Source organism: Silene latifolia, chromosome 7, assembly GCF_048544455.1.
Source record: "Silene latifolia isolate original U9 population chromosome 7, ASM4854445v1, whole genome shotgun sequence".
In the NCBI taxonomy this organism is placed as follows: Eukaryota; Viridiplantae; Streptophyta; class Magnoliopsida; order Caryophyllales; family Caryophyllaceae; genus Silene; species Silene latifolia.
Genome location: NC_133532.1, coordinates 114,619,180 through 114,642,746, shown reverse-complemented (window position 1 = coordinate 114,642,746; position 23,567 = coordinate 114,619,180). Strand labels below are relative to the sequence as shown.

At 37.5% G+C, this 23,567-nt stretch overlaps 2 protein-coding genes across 2 annotated transcripts; both read left to right on the top strand.

The window, feature by feature from the left end:
- The first annotated feature begins 10,445 nt into the window (after nucleotides 1–10,445).
- LOC141592600 (uncharacterized) lies at nucleotides 10,446–15,571 on the top strand. Its single transcript, XM_074413337.1, has 6 exons — nucleotides 10,446–10,708; nucleotides 10,882–10,946; nucleotides 11,651–12,350; nucleotides 14,373–14,465; nucleotides 14,599–14,660; nucleotides 15,238–15,571. Exons 1-6 carry the CDS (start codon nucleotides 10,568–10,570, stop codon nucleotides 15,344–15,346), a joined length of 1,170 nt encoding a protein of 389 aa, XP_074269438.1. The 5' UTR covers nucleotides 10,446–10,567; the 3' UTR covers nucleotides 15,347–15,571.
- Nucleotides 15,572–17,284: 1,713 nt separating this feature from the next.
- Nucleotides 17,285–20,887, top strand: LOC141592599 (mediator of RNA polymerase II transcription subunit 22a-like). The gene is made up of 4 exons (XM_074413335.1): nucleotides 17,285–17,447; nucleotides 18,150–18,339; nucleotides 19,727–19,792; nucleotides 20,434–20,887. The coding sequence occupies exons 2-4, from the start codon at nucleotides 18,181–18,183 to the stop codon at nucleotides 20,656–20,658; spliced, it is 450 nt and encodes a 149-aa protein (XP_074269436.1). The 5' UTR covers nucleotides 17,285–17,447; nucleotides 18,150–18,180; the 3' UTR covers nucleotides 20,659–20,887.
- The last annotated feature ends 2,680 nt before the right edge of the window (nucleotides 20,888–23,567 follow it).

Genomic DNA, 23,567 nt, shown 5'->3' with positions numbered 1-23,567 from the left:
CTAGTCTGTCAAAGGATGCCTTTCTTGTGACATTTCTTATGCTAGTAAGGTCTCCATAATCCAATTTAAATTTGACGCAGTTAGGACGCATTCGGAAAAGCACGTATGCTATAAAAGAATTTGTTTCTCTCCTCGTGGTCAAGTAGCCCGTGCCACTGGTAGTTTGAAGAAGAGAGTTTCGGTTTCTGTCATCTGTTTATCTTCTTTTTGCAGGTACACCAATACTAGTATTGGAGTTAGGAAGACTAAGAGGCGAGATGACTACCCGATCCAGTTCGATGATTACTACCCACCATTCAAGAAAAGTCGTCTTGCTGTTTCACTTTATTCTGTCTTAAAGTTTAGTTTGGTTAATTGGATGGCGAATCGTTTAGCAGTTTTCGGTACCACCCATTTGAAAATGGGTAATATGACTGTTATGTAGACTTTCTTTTATTTATATCAGTTTATTGTTGTCAAAATAAAAAAAAATGAAGTTCATTATGAAAATTAGATCATTTTCATGTTAGGTCAATTCAGGTCAATAACTGTCATAAACGACAAAATATGACAACTTTTATGGGTCGAAACCTTTCTTTACTTGTTTGATATCTATGACTATTTCTTATAGTATCCTGGATAATTTATATTAATCGCGGAAGGAAATGAACAAATAACGTAATAAACTACTTTAAAACGAAAATAATTTTTTGTTACTTTTCAAAATTTGCATAGTATACAATGAAGATGAGCATCTCCTACTAAAACTTACTGCTAAATTATGAGAAGGGAGGAGATAACTTGACTTAATCTTATTAATGAAAATGTCAGCATATTTATAGTACAATGACTAAGTAACAATCCTATCATATTCCGGAGATATTATAATACTTATAATATTCTCCATTCTATCTTTTCCTATATTATCTCTAACAATATAATCATAACCTAATACTCCCTTCGTCCCGGTCAATTGTTGTCCTTTTGTTTTGGCACAAAGACCAAGGAAAGAGGAAAATGCCAATAACTAAATGACAAGTGGAACAAATTGAATGAGAATGATCAAATTACTCATCAAGTTCATTCTTAAAATAGAAATGACAACAAATAACCGAGACACCCAAAAATGAAAAAAGGACAACAAATGACCGGTACATTAGTGGAGGTTATTGATGGCTTGATAGTTGATACTATCTCTTCTAGACTGAGTTTGTAATCTTAGTAAAATTGATGATCAACGTGATATGCAAGCTAGTGAATAATTTACATTTACTTTATAGCAAATGTAAGCTATTCACTAAGATAGAAGCGGTATCACTTACGACAGAAGTGTGTGGTGGTGGGTGGTTGGGCTGGCGGTTTGAAGTTTCAAAGTTTTTAGTTCAAATTTTCCAACTTCTTACGAGTTCCTCTTACACCATTACACATTCGCTTTTGTTGAGGTCAATTCCTAACTCCGTCACTCACTTACGCAGTTACGCTTACGAATATATCGATCTAATGTCCACCTAGTAAAATGGCAGTGATTTCCAAGTTATACGACCATTCCCAAAAAAAAGTTTGGAACTTTGGAAATGAGCCATGAAAGCATGCATGTTGCATGTGATTCTTTACAAAGTTATGTGCATGAGCCTCGTTTGCCCAACACTTGTGCAAACAAACTGACGAGTAAATAAATGATGAAAGTAATTTAATAACTATATAACGATTATCAAGTTTACTCACATTCTCTATATATTTGTAGTATAAAGTTTTAAAACGGTCAGTCCAATTTTGAGCATATAACTAAAGACTCATCAATACTAGTCCCCGCTACGTAAGGTACATACATTACCATGCATGCTTTCATATTTTGTCAATGTTGTAAGATTTTCTATCAGATTTCTCTTTTTTTTTGTAATTTTGTACGTTTGTAGCCTTCGTTTCTTCGTCGTCCATTTTTCGAATTTGCTTGAAAAAATTTTGGAATATGGAAAAACAAAGTAAAATAGAGTAAAAACTATGTATTGGACTGCTATGTTCGATACTCGTAGTATGTATATATAGTACTCCGTACATGACTTACATGAGTCTGTAGATATAATGTCGAGCTTTCGAAGATTTTTTGTTAGTAACTTTGGTGGTTTTTGGAAAAAAAAAAATGAGAAAATGGTGTTGGACACTCACATCATACAACATATAGAATCTATTAAAATGGTGAAAACAACGATAGATGGAGTATGCATGGCTGTGATATAGAAATTTTTTGGCAAATTGGTGTTTATTAGCAAAATAATTAGGGAGTTGTGGTTGCATGCTTTGAAACTATTTAGATTTATGGTGTCCACGTCATCAGTTTTTATTTTTTTTCCAGTTTCTTAGCGGCTTACTATTTTTTTAAAAAAAAAAAAAAAAGTGAATAGTAAAGCCGCTAAGAAACCTAGCGGCTTTACTATTCATTTTTTTTTTCAAAAACCGTCACCTTCTAACACTGATGACAGCCTATTCTAGAAATGAATAATCACCAAAGCCGCTAAGAAAGTTAGCGGCTTCCTTATTTCTCTATTTTTCATAAACTTATGACATTTATTATCAAAAAAATGACAAAGAGACAAAGCCGCTAAGAAACTTAGCGGCTTTGCCTAAAAATTGGAAAAAAAAATGAAATTGATGACGTGGACACCATAAGTCTAAATAGTTTCAAACCAACCCCAACTCCCTAATTATTTTGCTAATAAACACCAATTTGCCAAAAACTGCCTTTTGATAAAACACCGTAAGATGTGCTATGGTATAAGAGTATAAGACCATTGTTGGTTAGGTCTCAAACATGACTTTAAAGTTACATGGTCGATCTTTTCATAAGAATTCTTGGACTGCACTTAAACTTTAATCCATAGAATCTAACTTAATGTGATTACGAGCAATCAACTCGCGTGTATATCAGACGGTTTTGTCTCCGAATTATGAATTTTTGCTCGTAAATTAAGCATATACAGTAAATTTTTGCAGCGTAATGGGTACAAGAGGGGAGCCAAATGGTTGGAAGTATACAGGATTGTTACAAAGTGAGGAGTTATATGAGGTTACTTTCTAATAAAACCAGTCTCATTTCTATTTTCTAAGCCAAATGGTTGGAAGTATACTGGATCTGCTATATCTAATTAACCATCGACGTACTCATCGTTAATTACTTATTGTGGAAGCAGTATATAATGAGAACGAGCATCTATCCAAGAGAGCCGGAGCCTTTGAAGGAGCTAAGGGAAGCTACTCAAGCTCATCCAATGTAATAAATCCTCCTTTCCGATATATGGATTAAAATCAAAGATAATAAGTAAATGTAAATCGACTAATTGAGTTTACGTCGATCTTATAGGCGCTTTATGGGAAGTTCACCGTTAACAGGACAGTTGTTGTCATTTATGCTCAAGACACTGAATCCAAAGAAGACGATTGAAGTCGGAGTTTACACCGGATATTCCCTCTTACTCACTGCACTTTCAATCCCTGATGATGGAAAGGTTTCGTTAAATTTGTTCCATCATTAAGTATGTATTCCGTTTCAGACGGCTCATTTATTTAATTAAACATGTTTGTTGAATAATGCAGATAACTGCAATTGATGTGGATAAGGACCCATATGACCTTGGTTTGCCATTTATTCGTAAAGCTGGTGTCCAACACAAAATCAATTACATTCACTCTGATGCTATGCTAGCTCTTGATCAGCTTTTACAAGAGGTTGATTAATGTGCAATACAATCATCCAATTTCGACAAATTATTTTATGACAAGTATTTATTGACATTGTACTTGGTTGGATTTTTATAGGAAGGTAATGAAGGTAGTTTTGATTTTGCATTTGTGGATGCGGACAAGCCAAACTACGTGAACTACCACGAGAAATTGATGAAGCTGATCAAGGTTGGTGGTATAATTGCTTACGACGACACAGCTTGGGGTGGAACTGTGGCCATGCCTGAATCTCAAGTGCCCGAGGCAAGGAAGAAGTATAGACCCGATATTATCAAACTCAACAACTTCCTTGCTTCTGATTCTCGCATTGATATAGCTCATCTTCCTTTGGGCGATGGTATCACTTTCTGTCGACGTTTATTTTGATCTAAGGTCTCGAGTTCAATTCCTTGGAATGCAATGGTGTTGTCCTACCCGTTGGGAATTTGCACTAAATCGAATGGTGCAAACCAATAATAAGAAGTATAATGTTGTTTTGTTTTTTTAGCTTTCTTGAACAATTTCAATGAAATAATGTCATTTGTATTTTTAGCTTTCCTTGAATAATTTCAGTTCATTGCAGTTTAGATTTGTGTTGTTGAACATCTTGCAAAGTTATTTCCATCTCCATGTGGGAGCACGAATGGCGAAAAATAATATTCTTCTTATCAAAACAAAATTCAAACTATGGAACATGTATAGCTTGCAAAATGAAGTACTCTTTTTTTTTTCATATGTTCTAAAAATGTAAAATGAGATGGCAACAGTGTTGGTGATAATATAATGCGAGTTCGGGAAGTACGAAGTGTACACTTGTTTAACTTTTTTTTTTATCAGAAGTGTAATTCTTACAGTCTTTTGTAAAAAAAAAAGAAATGAAAGGTAGTTGAAAGCCAACTCAAAATAAAATAAAAGGTAGTTGTTCACAAATGACCTTAAATAAAAGGTAGTTTCTGGCAACAAAACCCTTATTGTTATATTAATCCACTTAATATTTGGTTTTTTTTTTTAACAAGAATGGTATTTCTCATATATTTCAAATAGAAGAAGATTATATGAGATTACTTAGGCCATGTCCTTCCTGACTTTTTAGAGCTGAACTGAACTAAGCTGAACTAAGCTGATTGAAGCTGAATTGAACTAAAATAATGTTAATACTAAATTAATATAATAATAATAATTATTATTATTATTTTTTCTATTTTTATTATTATTTTATTATTATTATAGTTATTAATATTAATATAAGTATTATTAATAATAATATTATTATTAATATTAATACTATTATTGTTATTATTATTATTATTATTATTATTAGAAGAAGAATAATAATAATAATAATAATAATAATAATAATAATAATAATAATAATAATAATAATAATAATAATAATAATAATAATAATAATAATAATAATAATAATAATAATAATAATAATAATAATATTAATATTAATATTAATACAAGTAATTATACTAATTTAAATGATTAACTAGGTAGTCACCATGAACCACGGTTCACCATCAATCTAATTAAGTAAAATAATGGACCACGGGTTTGCTAGATTGATATTTAAAGTCTAGCCGTTTATCATCCTAATTTGACTGCTAGGTAGCCATCACGAAGCACCAACAATCCTAATGTAATTAATTAGATAAATAAAAATTGACAGACCCTAATTTCATCTTTAACAAATAAATAAAATTTGATTAATTAATTAAAACTCAACAAATAATATTAATAATTGATCACAAGTAAATTAATTTATTATTTGATAAATTAGAATCCATCTTATAAGTTTTAAGTCATTTTAGCAATTAAATTAAGTGAGTGATCCTTCTCATGTGTTAGGGGTGGAGAACATCGAGTTGGATGAATCATTATCTTATCTTTAGGTGCCAAAACAGATTCTTGATCGCAAGGTTCGAAAAACTAGGCCCGGGGAAACGATGTTGCTTAAGGTTCTATGGTCTAATCATGATATTGAGGAAGCTACTTGGGAGGCGGAAGAGGCTATGAGGGAGCGGTATTCGTTTCTTTTTTATCAGGTATGTGTGGTTACAGGGACGTAACCATGTTTCTTTTAGCGGGGGTGGAGGGTAGGAAATGATCGCATAAGGTTTTGGTATGGTTTTATGTTAGTTTTTGTACAGTTAGTAGTTGTTGTGAGTCGGTTTGAGTTGTGGTTGAGGTTTTGTTTTGAGTTTTTGGTTGCGTTGTTGTGTCATGATTGAGTAGTATGGTTGTTTTTTAGTATGAGTTGCACTTCGGGGACGAAGTTCCTTTTTAAGGAGGGAAGATTGTAATACTACGGTTTTCTATACTGTTGGGTACTCTATCGAGTAGGACTTACTCTGTTGAGTAAGTGAGTTTTGCTTTCAAAACAGTGTACTGCTGATGGGTACTCGATCGAGTAAGTGTGGCACTCGATCGAGTAGAGGTCACTCGATCGAGTAAGTGACTTACTCGATCGTGTAAGTCGGTTCTACGGGTTATTCTGTCGGGTTTTGTTATCAATGCAAGAAAGTTATATAAATACTTTCATCAGTTTCTTTTTCACTTTTACCTTTTTTCTAAACTTCACAAAAAACCTAAACAAGTTACGTTGCTTTCTCTTTTGCATTGCTATCAAATCTTAGAGTTGTCGAATCATTATGTTCTTTACGTCGTTGAGTTCGTCGTATTGTGGGTAAGATCCCTGTACCGTTTTTAACGTATGGGGTAGGGTGGCGGAAGCGTCTTGGTTCGTGTTTTGGACTTGTTCGTGATTGAATGCCATTTTCGTGAATTTTGAACGGATGGATTTTTTTTTTTTTTTGAGTTTTTGTGTGAACTTTGGAGATATTTATCAAGCTAGACCTATAGCTTGATAATGGTTGGAATCCTCGTAACACGACAAGGAAGTTCCCCTTAAACGTTGGAGCGCGTCCGCGGTATAAGTCGAGATTCGAAGACGCGTCGATCTCAATTTTGTCTCTACACTCGTGTAAACCACACTAATGCTTTGACGGTTCAGAGAAAACTTCTCAAAACGATTTTTAATTTCTTCAAGATCATTAAAAATGAAATACAAATCAGCCTTTTATAAGGCCTAAACCGACCTAAGGGAGGGGAATGGGGAAAATCAATTTTGACTTACAATAAATAGAACCTACCTAGTTCCTAGCACAATCTAGTAATTTAAATTTTGAAGAAAATTGAGTTGACATCGTAAATTACAAAGCAAGGAAAAATAATTCGTCTTTGAATTTCCGCCATTGCATCTCCACACGTCTCCCACCGTGGGCTTTGGTCCCGTTTCCTCGTTTTGCGTGCTTGTCCTTAATTGTCCACCCGTAGCTTAATTATCCGTTTTATTTATTTTTGGGGCTTGAACGAACGGAATTTATTGTGGATTCCCGCTGAAATTTATTGGAATTTTTACCCCCCCCCCCCCTCTATACGCATCAACACTCCATTTCTTCAAAAAGAATCGCCCCGATTCTTGTACCTTTGTTTTTTTCGTCGGGCCATTCTTTTGTATCGTTTTGGGGGCCGGGAAGTGGCTGTGCTTTCCTCTTCGTCAGTGTCAATCGGTCCGTTGCTCCCAATTGACTCGTGAAAAATAACTCCCGTCTTTTGGCGGTTCCATTTCGAGTAGGTGTTAATCCAATCCAATCCTTCGGCCATGGGTCGGAATTCTCCTCGGGTTTCACCGTATTGCTTGGACCCGATTTCATCTCAACTGCCGCAACCCTTAACATACTAATCGGTGAGGGTTTTGACGAGGAATCCATTTTCTCGATGTCAACGAATTGATTCGCGGAATTCTCTCGGGCTTCTCCCTCTGTTTCGGTCTCAAACCCTTCGCTGGAACCGGAACTGCTGCTGCCGCTGCTATTGTTGGTGTCGGTTTTCTCTCCTTCCTTCTCAGAATCACTTTCCTCGAATTCCTCGCTGCTAGAACCGTGACTACCGTCGCTGCTATTCCCGCCGCTGCTACTAGTGTCGGTTCTGCCCAATGACTCGGAGGAGTCCGTTGATTGCGCGGATGAATCGAGCCAACCACCGTGACCGCTGGAATGGGGCCGCGAAACTCCTGGTGGCGTGGGTTTCATTGGTCCAATTCGTTTTCCGGTGGTTCGTCGCTGAACCGTGAAGGGTGGTAATTGGGTCGTTATGGGTGCAATGTTGGGGTGGTTATTTTGTGAGGAATTTTGATGGAGTATAGGGTTTTTTGGTGGAATAAATAGAGGAGAGTCGATTTCTATTTGTTCCTCATCAAAACGGGGTGGGCTATTCAAATCAAGGAACAGGTCATTCTCGTCATTCAAACAAGAGAAAGTTAACCACTCGAAATTAAAAAACGAGTCTTCTAGTTCGGGTGTTGCTGCGATAGGATCGTCGCGATTATGGAAAATCGAGAGCCGAAGCTCTGATACCATTTGCAACGTATGGGGTAGGGTGGCGGAAGCGTCTTGGTTCGTGTTTTGGACTTGTTCGTGATTGAATGCCATTTTCGTGAATTTTGAACGGATGATTTTTTTTTTTGAGTTTTTGTGTGAACTTTGGAGATATTTATCAATCTAGACCTATAACTTGATAATGGTTGGAATCCTCGTAACGCGACAAGGAAGTTCCCCTTAAACGTTGGAGCGCGTCCGCGGTCTAAGTCGAGATTCGAAAACGCGTCGATCTCAATTTTGTCTCTACACTCGTGTAAACCACACTAATGCTTTGACGGTTCAGAGAAAACTTCTCAAAACGATTTTTAATTTCTTCAAGATCATTAAAAATGAAATACAAATCAGCCTTTTATAAGGCCTAAACCGACCTAAGGGAGGGGGAAAATCAATTTTGACTTACAATAAATATAATCTACCTAGTTCCTAGCACAATCTAGTAATTTAAATTTTGAAGAAAATTGAGCTGAGATCGTAAATTACAAAGCAAGGAAAAATAAATTTCTTTGAATTTCCGCCATTGCATCTCCACACGTCTCCCACCGTGGGCTTTGGTCCCGTTTCCTCGTTTTGCGTGCTTGTCCTTAATTGTCCACCCGTAGCTTAATTATCCGTTTTCTTTATTTTTGGGGCTTGAACGAACGGAATTTATTGTGGATTCCCGCTGAAATTTATTGGAATTTTTACCCCCCCTCTATACGCATCAGTTTTTATGTCTTTTCGTTGATTTTGTTTAAAACCCTAATTGAGTATTTTGGGGGATTTTGGGAGTTTGGTGTTTGTTAGATAGTAATGTTATGATTATGTGATTATAGGAGGTGGTTTCGTAGAGGAGCAGTATTGAATAGCTGAATTGTGACGATCTAGTGATTTGCTTATTCCAGGTAGGGTTTACCTACTCGGTTATTGATTACATAGTTGATTGGTAATGGTTGTGATGTTGTTAATCTTTATCATGTTGGTATTGTAATTGGTTTGTTGTTGTATAATTGGTTAGATGTGTTTGTTTGTGGTTCGCGAGGCGCGTTCTCGGCTGAGTGGAGTCTTTTGTGAGAGTGGCTTAACGCCCTTGCTGCGTCCTCTGTGGAACCCGCCACAGGAGGGGATGCGCACATTAAGGAACTTGGGTTTTCGCTCGGAATTGATGAGCGGGATTTGGTGGGTACGGCTGCGGTCCCCCACTGACGGCGTGGAATATCTGTTGCAATGGGTATTCATGCAGGACTACACACTTTAGTGTGTAGTCAGGTGTGTGGAGATATGACGGAGTTGGGTGATCTGTCTGTTGTATCTTGTGTATCTTGTTTTGTGTAATCAGTAACTGACCCCGTTTAAATGTTTTGAAAACTGTGGTGATCCATTCGGTGATGGTGAGCAGTTATTGAGCAGGTATGAGATGGATTGCGCGAGGGATAGCTTGGATGAAGTCACCACGTGTCACTAGAGTCTTCCGCTGTGTCTTTGAACTCGTTTTCATTTAGTTGGATTTGGTTTTGGAACATTTGTATTTCATTTAACAATTTTGGGATTTTGATGATTGTAAACACTTAAACTCATTTACTTAATTAAGTATGTTTCTTTAAGGTCAATTTGATATACATTGTCTCGGGTAACCGAGATGGTAGCACTTCCATGAATTATGTGGTTTTGGTAAGACACTTTGGTGTATGGGGGTGTTACATCTATGTGTCGAAAGGATAGAGCATGTGACAGAAGATGAGACACAAACATGGGAGTATGAAGTTTGTGGGCTATTTGTAAAAATGAAAATACGTTGTGGTAATTTGTAAAAATGCGCAAATACATGGTGCTTGTTTGTAATTTTTCCTATTTAATTTACATATAATAAAATAATAAATAAATGGACATGATCCATACTAAGAGGGTATTTGGTCGAGTATATTGAAATAAGTGGAATAGATTGATCAATTTTAATGTTCGATTGATATATTTTCAAATGACGTTAAACACTTAACATTTCTCCCAATTTTCTAACTTTTGCTCTTTATGATATAAAATCCTCAAACCAAATCAAATAAACTACATTTCCAATTAATTTTATTCATTAAGCCAAGTGACTCAAGTAAGTTCAATATATGTAATCATCAAAGTCGGCTCAGGTCATTTCGAGTTTATATGAGTGTATTTTCCTCAAAAATATACGTAATAAACTTTCAATTTAAATCGGATGTGGTCAAGTTAAATCGAGTTTGAATGTTCGATTCGGTTTGAGTGAGGTGGAACCGTGGAACAACGAGTCAACAAGTAACCCAAGTATACACCACCTAAAACCCTAAAGACCATAACCCTCTCTACTCTCCTCTCACATTGTCACTCCATTCTCCAATTGCTCTTGGAGTGAAGAACAGCCGAATAAAACTACCACTACCAAAACCCTAATTAATTTCTTCAAATCTTCAATTAACATGAATTCTAACAAAGATAAAACCCCCAATTCACTTTCTTCTGAACAAAGGGTTCTTCTTTTTCAATCCATTTCTCAATTCTTTGAAAAAAATGGCTTCTCTAAAACCCTTAAGTACTTCCGCAAAGAAGCTAATATTCAGGTTTGTTTCCTCTTTTTTGTTTATTTTGCTCAAGTTTTGATTTTTTTGGGTAATTAAGGATTAAAGTTGATGAATTTGGTAATTAAGTAATTTGAAGCATACCCAATTTTTTTAATAAATGATGTTGAACTATATAGTAGCTTATAGCTGAGAATTTGTTATTTGTTGTGCAGAAAGATGATGGTGAAAGTTGTCCTCTCAACATCGAAGAAATGTGCTACGAGTATCTAAAATCGCGGTACGTTGGTGTTTGTGTAATGATATTTCCAGGCATTGTTTATTTGTATAGTTTTAGACTTGTAGTTTGAGGTATTTAGCTAGTGGTCGAAGTCGAGCACTAGCAGGTTTGGCTAGCATAGGTTGGCTCAAAAGCGGTGATAATGCTTAGTTCATAATATGATCCCTGTTCTGAAATCAGGAACGGAAAAACATTACTTTTGTAGTTCAGGCAGAAGCTAAATTTGTTGCTCGGGTTTTGCCGATGATTCTTGTGCTAATCAATAAAAGAGTGTTGGGTTCTTGTTTTTCGGTAGTACTTGTTGGGTATGCTGTTTTTCGTATAGCTATGAGGAGGCAGATTATTGGAGGTTGTTTGCTAAATGATTGGGAAGTCAGTTGACATGCTTTCTTTGTTGGTAATCTCATGTATTTCTTTTGTTGCAATACTTGAAAGAAAGTGATTTGATTGTTCTAGTCATAATTACTTCCATCTCCCCTTTTTTGTCTTTGTGCGAAAAGTAAAGTTAAACAAATAACGGTGATGTAAGATGTTTATCTTTTGTTGTAAGGGATTTGGGTACTAGTGTCAGACTGTCAGTGGCACATTAAGGTTCTTTTGGTGCTAAATGGAAAGCAACTTCTTTGATATTAGCTGTTGTTGAGTATTTTGATTAGATAGAGTGATACACATACTGAACTCTAACTATTCATGAGCGTTTGCAGTAGTCAGCCCAAGGATGGTGCTGTCCAAGAGCAAGGTACCAACCAAAAAAGTGGTGCAAAAGCGAAGGAAAAAGGAGGTAATGAAGGTAAGAAGTCTGAGCCACCAATGGAGAACGGCGTTGTTGATGGTGTGAATGTAAAATCAAAGAAGAGTAAGAAAAGCAAAAGTGCTAAAGATGCTTCTGATCAAATTGTTGAAGAAGCACAACCAAAAATCACAGAAAAACCTGAAGAGACCCATTTGAGTTTGCCAAGTGAACCTGAAAAAAAATCCAAGGACAAGAAAAAGAAACGTATAGATGAATCAGAGCCTGTAATTGAGGATGTACCCGAAAAGCAGTCTGAAGTTGCAGCAGCAACTGATGGAGAAAAGAAAGAGAAGAAGGAAAAGAAGGAAAAGAAAGCAAAGAAAGTAAAGAGAGAGAAGAATGAAAGCAACGACAGGGAAGAAAATGCCGTCGAGGCTGACGAGGAGACAAAAGAGTCAAATAAACGAAAGAGATCATCATGTGATGACAGTGCTGACCATGTTAAAGAAGCAACGGTGAAGGGTTCCAAACTCAGGAAGATTGATGATTCAGATAAATCAAATGGAATAGTTCAAACACCTAATGGATCTGCCAATGGTGTCCTCAAAAAGGATGAGAAAGAAATGTCTCAGAAACAGGACAAAACGAAAGAACTTGATGGCTCAGCAGAGGTATTCCATTCCATCTACCTGGGTATTCTTATTCTGCTTATGATTCAAATCCGTTTTCTATGTTATTTTCCGAATTTGAGCTGAGAGTTGCTAACTGTTGTGTAGTTTGTTTTTGTAGTTGCCTCCATTCTGCTGTAAACCTTCAATTTATCTGATTTCACTTGTTCTGTTAAGTATGTTGTAGTTAATGACGGAGTATCTGGTACTGAATATGAGCTTTAGGAGAGAACTCACCTTGTAAATTAAAGAAGCACAGGAGACTATAAGGCCAAGAAACATAAGAGCTTGGAGCCTTTTGCTCCTAGTATTGCTCTCACGAGCTAACAACCCTCTTAGCATAACATTTAAGCTCGATGCAATGCTCCTTTCAGGCCATTAAAAAAGTCATTTTGGTTAATGTTTCAAAACACTGTTAACTTACTTTGTCTATCTAGTGTCAAGCATAGGCTCCAATTTCCAATTAAGAACCATATTCTTTGTGATTACTTCTGGCTTGAAGGAAGTCCCTGTTTCAGTATTTACAAAAGCACATTGTCCCACTATTCTCTCAAGTTAGGGCAATTATTTTCTTGGTTGGAGCAAAAAGATAAATTTTTGTTTGGTTTTGGAATATGATTCTATAAAGTACTCGCTAGATTTCGTGCTCTTGTTGTATCGTGAACTTACAGTTGCACTATCCTTTGGACGCCATTTTAATAAGGCGCATCTGAACTTTGTGTTTTTAATATATCCGGCCACTTTACCCTTAGGCATTAGAGTTATGCTGTTATCTAATCACTTGCCCTCAGTAGAGGTAACGGACAGATACTGGATTCTTGTTTTCCTGGTAAGTAACATGTGATGAGAAGTGGATGTTCTCATTAACTCTGATGTCTTAGTGTCATTTGGACAGTGAAGATGTAGTTTTTGCTGATTACAGCTCGTTACCTATGGATATGTTTCATATTTATCTGTCTAAATGCCGTATGCGTCCCCATTGCTGGGCTTAGAAGCCTGAAGGTTCTTGTCTAATTAAATTAGCTGCATTAATAATCATATGCACTGTACTGCCGTCCGTTGCAGTCGTCATATGCTTTTAAAAATTCAACCGAATTCTGTCATTGGTGGATGTGTATAGGCTCTCCACTAACCACTTAACTTCAGGCTAGAGCCTGAAGGGACCTTGGAGTAATAAGGAGCTGTTCCAAAAGATTTTTTTCTCAATGGATTTTGGTCAATTCTTAGTCCATATAGAGCTTTGATAATGTTGTGAACTAGACGTCACAAGCTAGTTATCAGGCTGAGTCGGATCATGTCAAGCACGTCATTATGGGGGTCATTTCGGATGAGTTCAATTTCAAGTTCTTTTGATTTGGTTGGTTATGGGTATTGGGTAGGGCCGTAGGGGAATCCGGGTAATTTTGGATCTCATTGATGGGTAGGCGTGTTTAAGACCTGGTTGATCCAGGTTTGGGTTAGGTTGGTTTGGCTTTGACCGTCAAGCTCCTTTTTGCACAAGCCACCATCTGTAGTGATATTAGAAGCTCAGTGTAATTATTATGTGAGCTAATCATCTTGATTTTCAAAAGAACAAAATGGATATTTAGGTCGCATTTGTTGTCTATATTGAAATTTATTACTCGTATTTCTGGCATTGGCTATATGTGTAGATGTGTACAAGAACATTGCAGTTTGCACACTGCTATTGCTAAAATTCTTTTTTTCAGGATGGTAAAGTTTAAAAGGTTCATTTTCTGTGATTGGTCCCCATACTAACTTTGGCCTACGGTCTTCACATTTGAAGCTAGATTCAGGCTATAGGCATTGAATAATCTTTTGACATGGGATTCTGAACTTACCTTAATAATATTTGCAATGTCCTCGTAGTTTTTTTTTTTTCATCTGTTCTGTTTTTGTGTGCTAGAGTTTCAATTCAATTTTCTTAAGACCTTATGCCCTCGCCTGTGATGCCTTGTTTTCTTGCTTCATGACATTTATTGGATGATGTAAAACTAAAAATAACGTTAGTACTTGGTTGCGCAGCCCAAAACTGCTGCGAAGGCCTTCCAAAGGGTGAAACCCGAAGACGTGGAATTTGCTGATGAAAGGCTTCAAGATAATTCCTACTGGGCTAAGGTTCGGTCATATTTTTTTTGTGATCTTCTCTTGTCTGCTGCTTTATCCCTTACAAGACAAACGGGAAGAAGGGTTACGCTGCAACACCCATTTTTTTTTTTTAACATCTTCAATAATGTCTACCTTTTATCAGGATGGTGCTGATTCAGGCTACGGCGCCAAGGCCCAAGAAGTTTTGGGGCAAGTTAGAGGAAGGTGGGTATTCTAACTCTTCTATGCTATTGTTTTTCTGTTTACTGGTAGCTGTTGTGCTTTGGTATCTTCAGTCTTCTTTGTGTTTTAAGCTTTTTATAGGGAGTTGTGCAGCCCCGCAAATTAATCCACACAATCACATGACCCAGGAACTGAATTGAGCCCTAACAAATTACCCAGAAAGACCGGAATCCTGAATTGACCCAATATGACCTGTAATTGGCCCAAGTATTTGTGGACTTGGTTTTGACCAATCCGAAATGACCTGACGAAAACAGAAGAATATCTGCGATCTACCCTTAAACATACTTCCTAGTTCTTTCATCATTGAATTGCAGAGAAGTTTCCTTCAAATCTGTGAAAACAGTTATAAGCATCATATTTCCTACTGTTTTGCAAGAGCGAATATTTCCTACTGTTGTTTGACGACTTTAGATTTTGTGGATGGTTCACCCCAAATCATTAATTGATCTGTCGATTCAAAACAGTCCCAAATCTATTTGATTGTTCAGTTGAAACGGACGGAAGGGAACTTTTGAAGTTTTGATTACTGAGGTTATATGTTCTTGGCTCATCACAGGGACTTCCGACATGAGAAGACCAAGAAAAAACGTGGAAGCTACAGAGGTGGGCAAATTGATTTGCATACACATTCAGTGAAGTTCAATTACGGGGACGATGATGAATAATTTCACCGCGTACTGTATTCTAATTATAGATGCTCCTGAGCATGAGTAAAAGTTTTGGTAGAATTGTGCCTTCATTTATTCCTTTGAAAAACATGTATTTGTTGCTGAGTTTTCTTTTTGGATTATGTATTTGGAACTTAATACAATTATTATGCTCTCCTAAAAGATCAAATCAATATTGGATGAGTAATTTGGTAAACACAAGTGCCAACGCTCATATGACCCTACAAACCCTAATTGTCGCTCTTTGTTTTGAATCTTGCCATGACTCGTATCTGTATTTTTATTAATTTTGTTTTTGGGGTTTGGAGTTTGTTTTCGACTTGTGTCAATACAACAACAACAACATCAGAGCCTTAATCCCAAAATGATTTGGGGTCGGCTGACATGAATCATCCTTTCGAACCGTCCATGGGTGAACGCACGCCTCAAAATGCGAATAAAAAAGGGGGAGATGAAAAACAAAAACGAAGAACGAAAATGTAATGGAAAGTCAAGGTGAACTTAGGGGTTTTAAAATCGAATTCCGGCTTTCTTTTATAAAAACTTAAAATTTAAATCGAGAGAAAAGATTAAAACGATTTTTTAAAACCGAAATAGAATTAAGGATCCGGAATGAACCAGGTAAAATCTATAAGAAAGTGGATGGTAAAAAAGTGTAATAAAGGAGAGAAGAATAAATAATTTAATTTCGACTTGTGTCAATGATAGTTTTAATTTTGGATGGACATGAGGCTGGGATATGGGTCGAGGCTGGGGTGTGGCTCTCTACTGGTGGCGGAGTTTGGTTTTCTGTGATTTAGGAGGTTGGTGAAATGGTACGCATACTTGCCAAATTCGAATGTTAAATTCGAATGTTAGCCTTACACTTTTATCTACTTCATCGGATTCAAGTACTCCAATTTTCTTGGTTGTCTTAAAAGTGCATATAAGGGCCATGTGATCAAGTTTTAGAGTCAAGTTGGTTGAGTAAGAAATAGTGGGCACGAGCATCCTTATCCACATCTTACGCATAACATAACGCAATTACATAAACAAGCCAATTTTCTCAACCCTAATAGACCATATTATTTTTCTATGACCCAACTTGTTTAGCTTATTTATATTTATACAATTCATTTTATCCGTTTAACCTAAGTCGATAATCCTATATAATCCTAAGTCGTGAATGATATTTTGGTTTTATAAACTAGTTATGTAATTAACATGCTAACTAAATTAACCCATTTAGACTGACATGTCGATATTCATATTATATTATCTCACTTGATACCAACCAAAACCAAAATAAAATAAGCTCATGTTCCTATCAACCTAGGAAGCATGAATACGCCACTTTACTAGCGTATGCTACTATGTTGACATGCTAAATACTTCCTCTATTCAACTCCAGTCTACGACTTTACTTTTTTCACGTTTACCAACACGTGTTTTACGCGGTAAATATCGTTAGGTACATATTTGCAAAAATTATAAAAGTTAGATATTTTTAATGTACTCGGAAAGACGAATTAAACAAGATCGCACATGAATATATTTTCACTTTGTATTGAGAGAAAATCGAAATTGAATGTGCATTTATGAATATTTTAGAAAATGAAAATATGTAGAGTGGAGTTGAATGAAGGAAGTATGGTGTAAACCGTGTATGACCTTTTTAATTTTATTAGACTCCTTTTGTTGTGTAATAAAAGCCTCACGGTTCATTGATAGACACGTTTCTGAGACGGTCCATATTAACACAAATTCTCATTTGTGACAGCGATATCCGTCGCAAACTTGTGACGGATACCGTTTCCTCTCACAAATGACCCATAAGAGGTGAGTGAGGAAGCACATGGGGTGCCCCACCTTGTTCCCCCTCCCCTTTTTGTGAGAGGTTACGAGCTAAGCAAGACTAGCTGCCATATTAATTAATTTTCTCAAGAGAAAAAGACTACCAATGTAGCAGTAGCATTCACTTCTCTTTAATCGACAGTCATACTCATACTCATACAACAACAGTCACACACCCAGACACGAGTTCGCGCCCTCCTATCACCAGCCGCCCACCGACGCGCAATCCGACGGCCTCTCCACCGACCACGTCGCCCAATTAATTGTAAGTATAATTTTTAGGGTTTAATTTTAATTGTTAGGGTTTTCCTTCAATCCAATGTTTGTATGAGGAAACAGATATTCGAGCTTTATATTTGATCCTTACCTTTGCTCTTATAATGTGTTTAATTTTGATTGGAAATTTTTGTGTTTGAGTTCTGAATTTGTGATTGATTTAAGGTTTGATGAATTGGTTTTGTTGATGAACTGATTTTGTTGTTGATGTGCTGGAGTATGTTTGCTGAATTGTATGGAGACAATTCACAGTAGGGTTCGTTTACGTTACGAATTAATTTTAGAGACACGAATTTAGATAATAATTTGAGAATGTTGAGTAATTTAAGAGGAGGGTAAAAGAGAATAGACTCGAGATCGTTCAGAGGGACTCTTTAATTGATTGAAAGATTGAGGAGTCCGAATTTGCGAGAATTTCAGCATACCGCTTACATATGGTGTATTTGTTTGTAGAAGTGAATGCTACTAATCTGTACTTACACGAATAACTGTTTCGTATCAGTTTATGAGGGTTGGCATTGTTCTCACAAAAATTTCCGATTTAAGTGATAATAACTTGAGATCGTGAAGTTTTGTGGTGATGCTAAATGTTAAATGTTTATAATTACCTCTGTTCTTGCAATCAGTTGCTGTCATAGTCCAGTTTCGAGGTTAATCTGAAAAAGAGAGCATTTTTTTCTTGAAATTGTAGGTTAGGGCACTTTTATTCGGAAGGCCTACAAATGAATAAAGGAGGAGGTGGTGGTGGTGGTTCTGGGAGTGGACCTACGGCAGCTGCAGCAGCAGCTGCATCTCAGAAACAGAAAGCACTGCTGCAAAGAGTTGATACTGATGTGTCCTCTCTTGTTGAAAATTTTATTCACCTTGTCAACGGTTCACGGGTTGGTCTTACTTTCTGTTCTCCCATGTTTTATGTTTTCTTATAGTTACAATAGTTTTATGTTAAGAAACAGCGGAGCTAGAATTTCTAGTGGATAGCGTATTGAAGAGGACCACTTTACTTTCAATTAGAGCAACTTCTTAGATATTTCTAGTAAAACTTTATATGCTGGTAGTGTTCCTTTTAACTATATCCGTTTTCATACTTTCCGTGACCATTTTATTGTTGGTAATTGCTAGTGATCCTTTCTATTTGGTGTATCATTGTACGTTAGTGATCATTTTACGTTTTTCACCGACCCTTGTAATTCAGTTGTGAATATGATCTTATGGTCTTACCTTAGTGTGTCATACATATTGGAGACTAATCTTTTTAGTTGCTCATAAGACAAAGGGGAAAGGGAACAATGTGAGGGAAGGGGTGGCGAGTAACAGAAACTTCTTTTATTTCATGGCTACGACATCTAGGGCTTATATTTAAGTGTACTTGAACTTGAGGATGCTTTGATCTTGGAGTTGAGTAATGTTACGTTTACTGGACGAACAAGTTGTAACTTATTACGGAGTATATATCTTGGTTTTTAATGGATTTTTTTTCAGAAATGGCAAGAATGAATGAATACATCAACAACAACCGAGCCTTGGGGTTTGTTTGGATTGGGGGTTTTGAAAGGAAAAGAAGAAAAGAGGGATAAAAATTCTCTTGTTTGGTTAACAAAATACTTTCAACATAAGAAAGATTTGGAGGGAACACTCTTGTACTGCATTTCCCCTCCCTTACCCCCTTACCCCATCATTCCCCCCTTCCTATTTTTGTATGTAAACACACCCTTAATCCCAAAAATGCTTTGGAGTGCTTGTTGAGCCGTCATCCCAAAATGGCAAGAATCAAAACCAATAAAATTTAGTTCCATGTTTTTCTATGGTGGAACTGTAGAACGCTGGTTTACGAGCTTAGAAACTTCATTAATGGAGGATGAGAAACTTTTGTTCACATAGGGAATATAGAGAATTTCTATGAATATCAGAGTAAATAAACGCAGAACTTTTATTATGAATGAATGAATAATTGCATCAGCTAAGTGGGGTATATATACAAGGATAGAGCTGTACAAAGATTGTGTAACAGACTACAGCCAACTCCAACAAACTAGCAAGTAATAACAACCTATAACAAATTGCTCCAGGTTGTTACAAGCTGGCGTGGAGTCTAAGTAAAGCTGAGTATCTTAACAGGAACACATATGCCATTATGTATGAATTGCTTGATGAGATTGTGGAGAGTCATATGCAGGGGTTCAACTGTTGAAGTTACCATGCTTTTCAAAGTCATTGTTGTGCGTCTATGGCTGGTTTCTCTGGCATGAAATTTTTTATATTTGTTGCTAGGTAAATGATCCACCTGTCAAAAATGCACAAGAAGCTTCAATGATGGAGGTGCATGCAGCTAAGATGGTGAGAACCAAAATAATTTCTTTATTTGTTTTGATTTATACACATTACATGCTCACTGATATCTATTATCTAATTATAATACTGTCTGATCCTCAGGATGGTTAACTTCATGGATTCGTGTTAGATATAATTTGCTAATTTTCTTGGACACTAACCCTTGATTTCTGTTCTCTTTATCCTTCATCTAATTATGTTTTGCTTCTATTGGTGAACTGCTTCGTGAAGTTAAATTAATCTGTCAAAGACATTTGTGTTCTGGTGCCGTGTCGTATTGCTGCTACTTTTTTTTTTTTTTTTTTTTTTTTTTTTTTTTTTTGAGCTGTGTCGCATTGCTACTTTGAATTGTGGCGGTTGGTGCTGGTTGTTTATGTTATGTACATTGGATGATTAGTCGCTGACATACTAGTGGTGCCCCAATCAATTATCTTGATAAGAATTCTCATGTGTTAAGTGGTGCTTTTTCTTGCCTTTTCAAACACGGATAGAACCTACACCTCTGTATTGAGTAACTGCAACATAGTATGGAGTATTTCGATTTTGATTAATTGCTATATGTTGCCAAGTGATATGAACTTTTATAGAGCAAACCTGGGAAAATGAGGGATACTAATTTCTTGGTACCTAAAAATCTGTTCAAATAGGTTCAGGCAGCCGAGTCATTGCTGAAGCTGGTTTCAGAATTGAAGCAAACTGCCATCTTTTCGGGCATTGCATCGCTAAACAACCATGTTGAGGTTCGTAAAGCTGAGTTTAATAAGCTCACAGAAGAGACGGATAATACATTGGGAAGAATTGGGGAAGAGGCAGCTTCTTGTCTTAAGGACCTTGAATCTCATTTTTATGTGTCTCCAGAAAAATCAATCTAACCTTTCTATATCTGACGTGAGGTTAGCAGGAAGTTTTGATTTAAGATGACACCGGTTATCAATGAAGGGTATTTCTCCATTACTACTATGAAATATTGTAACACCGGCACACCGCCTATCATAATTACTAACATCCGATCTTCATTTATTTTCAAATTATAAATCTTTTATCTACGGATAAATAAATTGGTCTCATATATACGGAGTATTAACTATTGTCGTGACTAAATCCGAAGCGAGTAATAGTTAAGTTAAAATATCAATTACACTATGGAGAGAAAAAGGATAGTGCGAAGTTTGTGCATGGTCACTCACGTTGAGCCACCTCCTAATTAATGAAGGTGTTTATTAAGCCTAATTACATCGTCCTCGTAATTACAAATGAAGCTAGGGTCTCTTAAGTAATGAGTCAAAAACTAAAGGGTGGACCCCCTCAGTAGTCAATAGTCAATACACCAGCCAACCAAATGGCGGTCAATGGAATCCCTTGTCTTCCTCGCCCGCACCATTTTCCCTTTACAATATTTGTTACTTATAGTTGTAGTTAGGGGTGTTCATTGGTCCGGGACCGGACCGGACCGGACCAAACTCTCTGGACCGAAGACCAAATAAGGGTTAAAAGGTGGACCGAGGACCGGACCATATTAATATTGGTCCGGTCCGGTCTGGACCATAAAAACACGTGGACCGGACCGGACCAAATGGACCAAAGTGAACCAAATATTATTGTCTTTGACATATTTTAGCATATAAAACTAGAACTCGAGAAGTTCGTAATGATCAAAATAAACAACATTATTTTCTTACGAGATTTAACTACATAATTACACATCTCATAATACGTGTAAACAAAGTAGAAAATAAAATCAATAATATTACAAATTTAAAAATTCTTTTATTACATAACTTCGGTTCATGGTCCGGTCCGCAATCTATTCGGGTTGGTCCAGGACCGGACCGAAGACCAAAGTAGAGTAAATAGGTGGACCGTGGACCGGACCAAACAAAATTCCGTCCGGTCTGGTCCGGACCAAATGGTCCGGTCCGGTCTGGTCTTTGGTCCGGACCACTGAGTGAACAGCTCTAGTTGTAGTTGGTTAGCTAGGCCTTGTGTAACGAGCCGCCAATCTCCAAAAATTGCGCGCGCGATCTGTTCACTTCGAACCCTTAAATTTTATGTTTCTACTTATGTATTTTCGTTTCTGTTTTATAGTCATGTAGTACTCCAAGATTACTTCCCGTGTGTCGAATCTTGGAGCTAGGTTTTTAGTTTAAGATACGTTTTTAGGCGTTTAGAAAACGTATCGCTATTCTGCACTTTCAATGTTTTTTGCTACAAGACTTGTAAAATCCAATTTCCCTCTTTGGGGAATACTAGTCAATCAATCCGCTTCCCACCCAATTGCCTTCTTATTGCTTGTTGCTTGCATTCTTATGAACGACTCTTGCCTTCATTACTTACTAACAAGCATGTGTGTGTCGACCGTTGATGATCGAGACTAGGATCCCGAGACACGCAAACCGAGACCGATTACGAATGCTCTAGTGCTTGACAAACACTAGTGCTTGACGCTCTCGCTAGCATTCTTGTCGTGAATTTAGACAAGGGTGCGCTCCACGACCCGACTCAAAGTTCGGACCGTGACATTTGGTATCAGAGCCCGGTCTTCACGACGGGCTGCTGCATACGATGGCAGGAAAGACCGTAGAACCGAGTGGGAACAAAAGCGACACTAAGGCTAGAGTGATGGCCATAGAGAAATTGATGGACGAGAAAATTCCATCGTTTGAGGCTCTCATTGTGAGTTTGGGGAATACTCACGACGCCTTAGATGAGACGGTAAAGGGGCTTGAGACCCGCTTCGTAGCCGTAGACGAGACCATAAAGAGGCACGAGGCCCGCGTGGTGACCGTTGAAAAGGGGATTCCGAGAGAATATAACGAGGAGGTGGGCTACCTCCACGAAAAACTCGCTCAACTTGAGAACATGTGTAATGCCTTGATAAAAGTGGCCGCAGACGGGAGTTTTGGTGGAGCTCCCAAGGTGAAGCCACCTACACCTCACAAGTATAGTGGGGCGAGAGACTCGAAGGAGGTCGATAACTTCCTCTTCGACATAGAACAATACTTCCGAGTGAGAATGCTCGATGAGAGTCTGAAAGTCAGCACTGTGAGTATGTATCTAATGGATGATGCCAAACAATGGTGGCGCTCGAAATACGCCAAGATCGAGTCAGGGACCGTTGTGTTAGAGTCATGGGACGACTTCAAACGACTCTTCAAGGAACAATTCTACCCGGAGAACACCGATTTCCTAGCTCGAAGGAAATTAAAGAGCTTGAAACATACAGGCTCGATTCGTAATTACGTGAAAGCTTACTCGGCGTGTATGTTGGAGATTGTCGACATGACTGAGAAGGATCGGGTGTTCCAGTTTATCGATGGCTTGAAGAAGTGGGCTCAACGAGAGATCATGCGACAGAGGCCAGAGTCCCTCTCGGCTGCGATGACAGCGGCTGAAAGACTGGTCGATTACTACACGGAGCGTAAAGCCGCCCAAAAGAAGGGATTCTCTATAGCGGGCGGAAGTAACCCAAAATTTGGAGGAACGACTCCACAAGCAAGACCTCCCTCTACGGGAGACAGCCGGTTCCGTCAAGGGGGCGACAATAGAAAGTGGGGCACGACCAATTCTACTCCAACCTCTTCTAAAGGCAGTACTTCTGAAGCGTCCACTGCTAGAAAGCCGTTTGCTTGCTTCCTGTGTAAAGGACCGCACCGAATGTCCGAGTGCCCACACCAAGGAGAGTTCAACAATCTCAAGAAAAGTTTGTCTAAGATGTCAGTGGAATCAAACCCTGAGGGGACAGACCACGATGTAGAGGGGTGTGATGATGATGAGGCGAGTG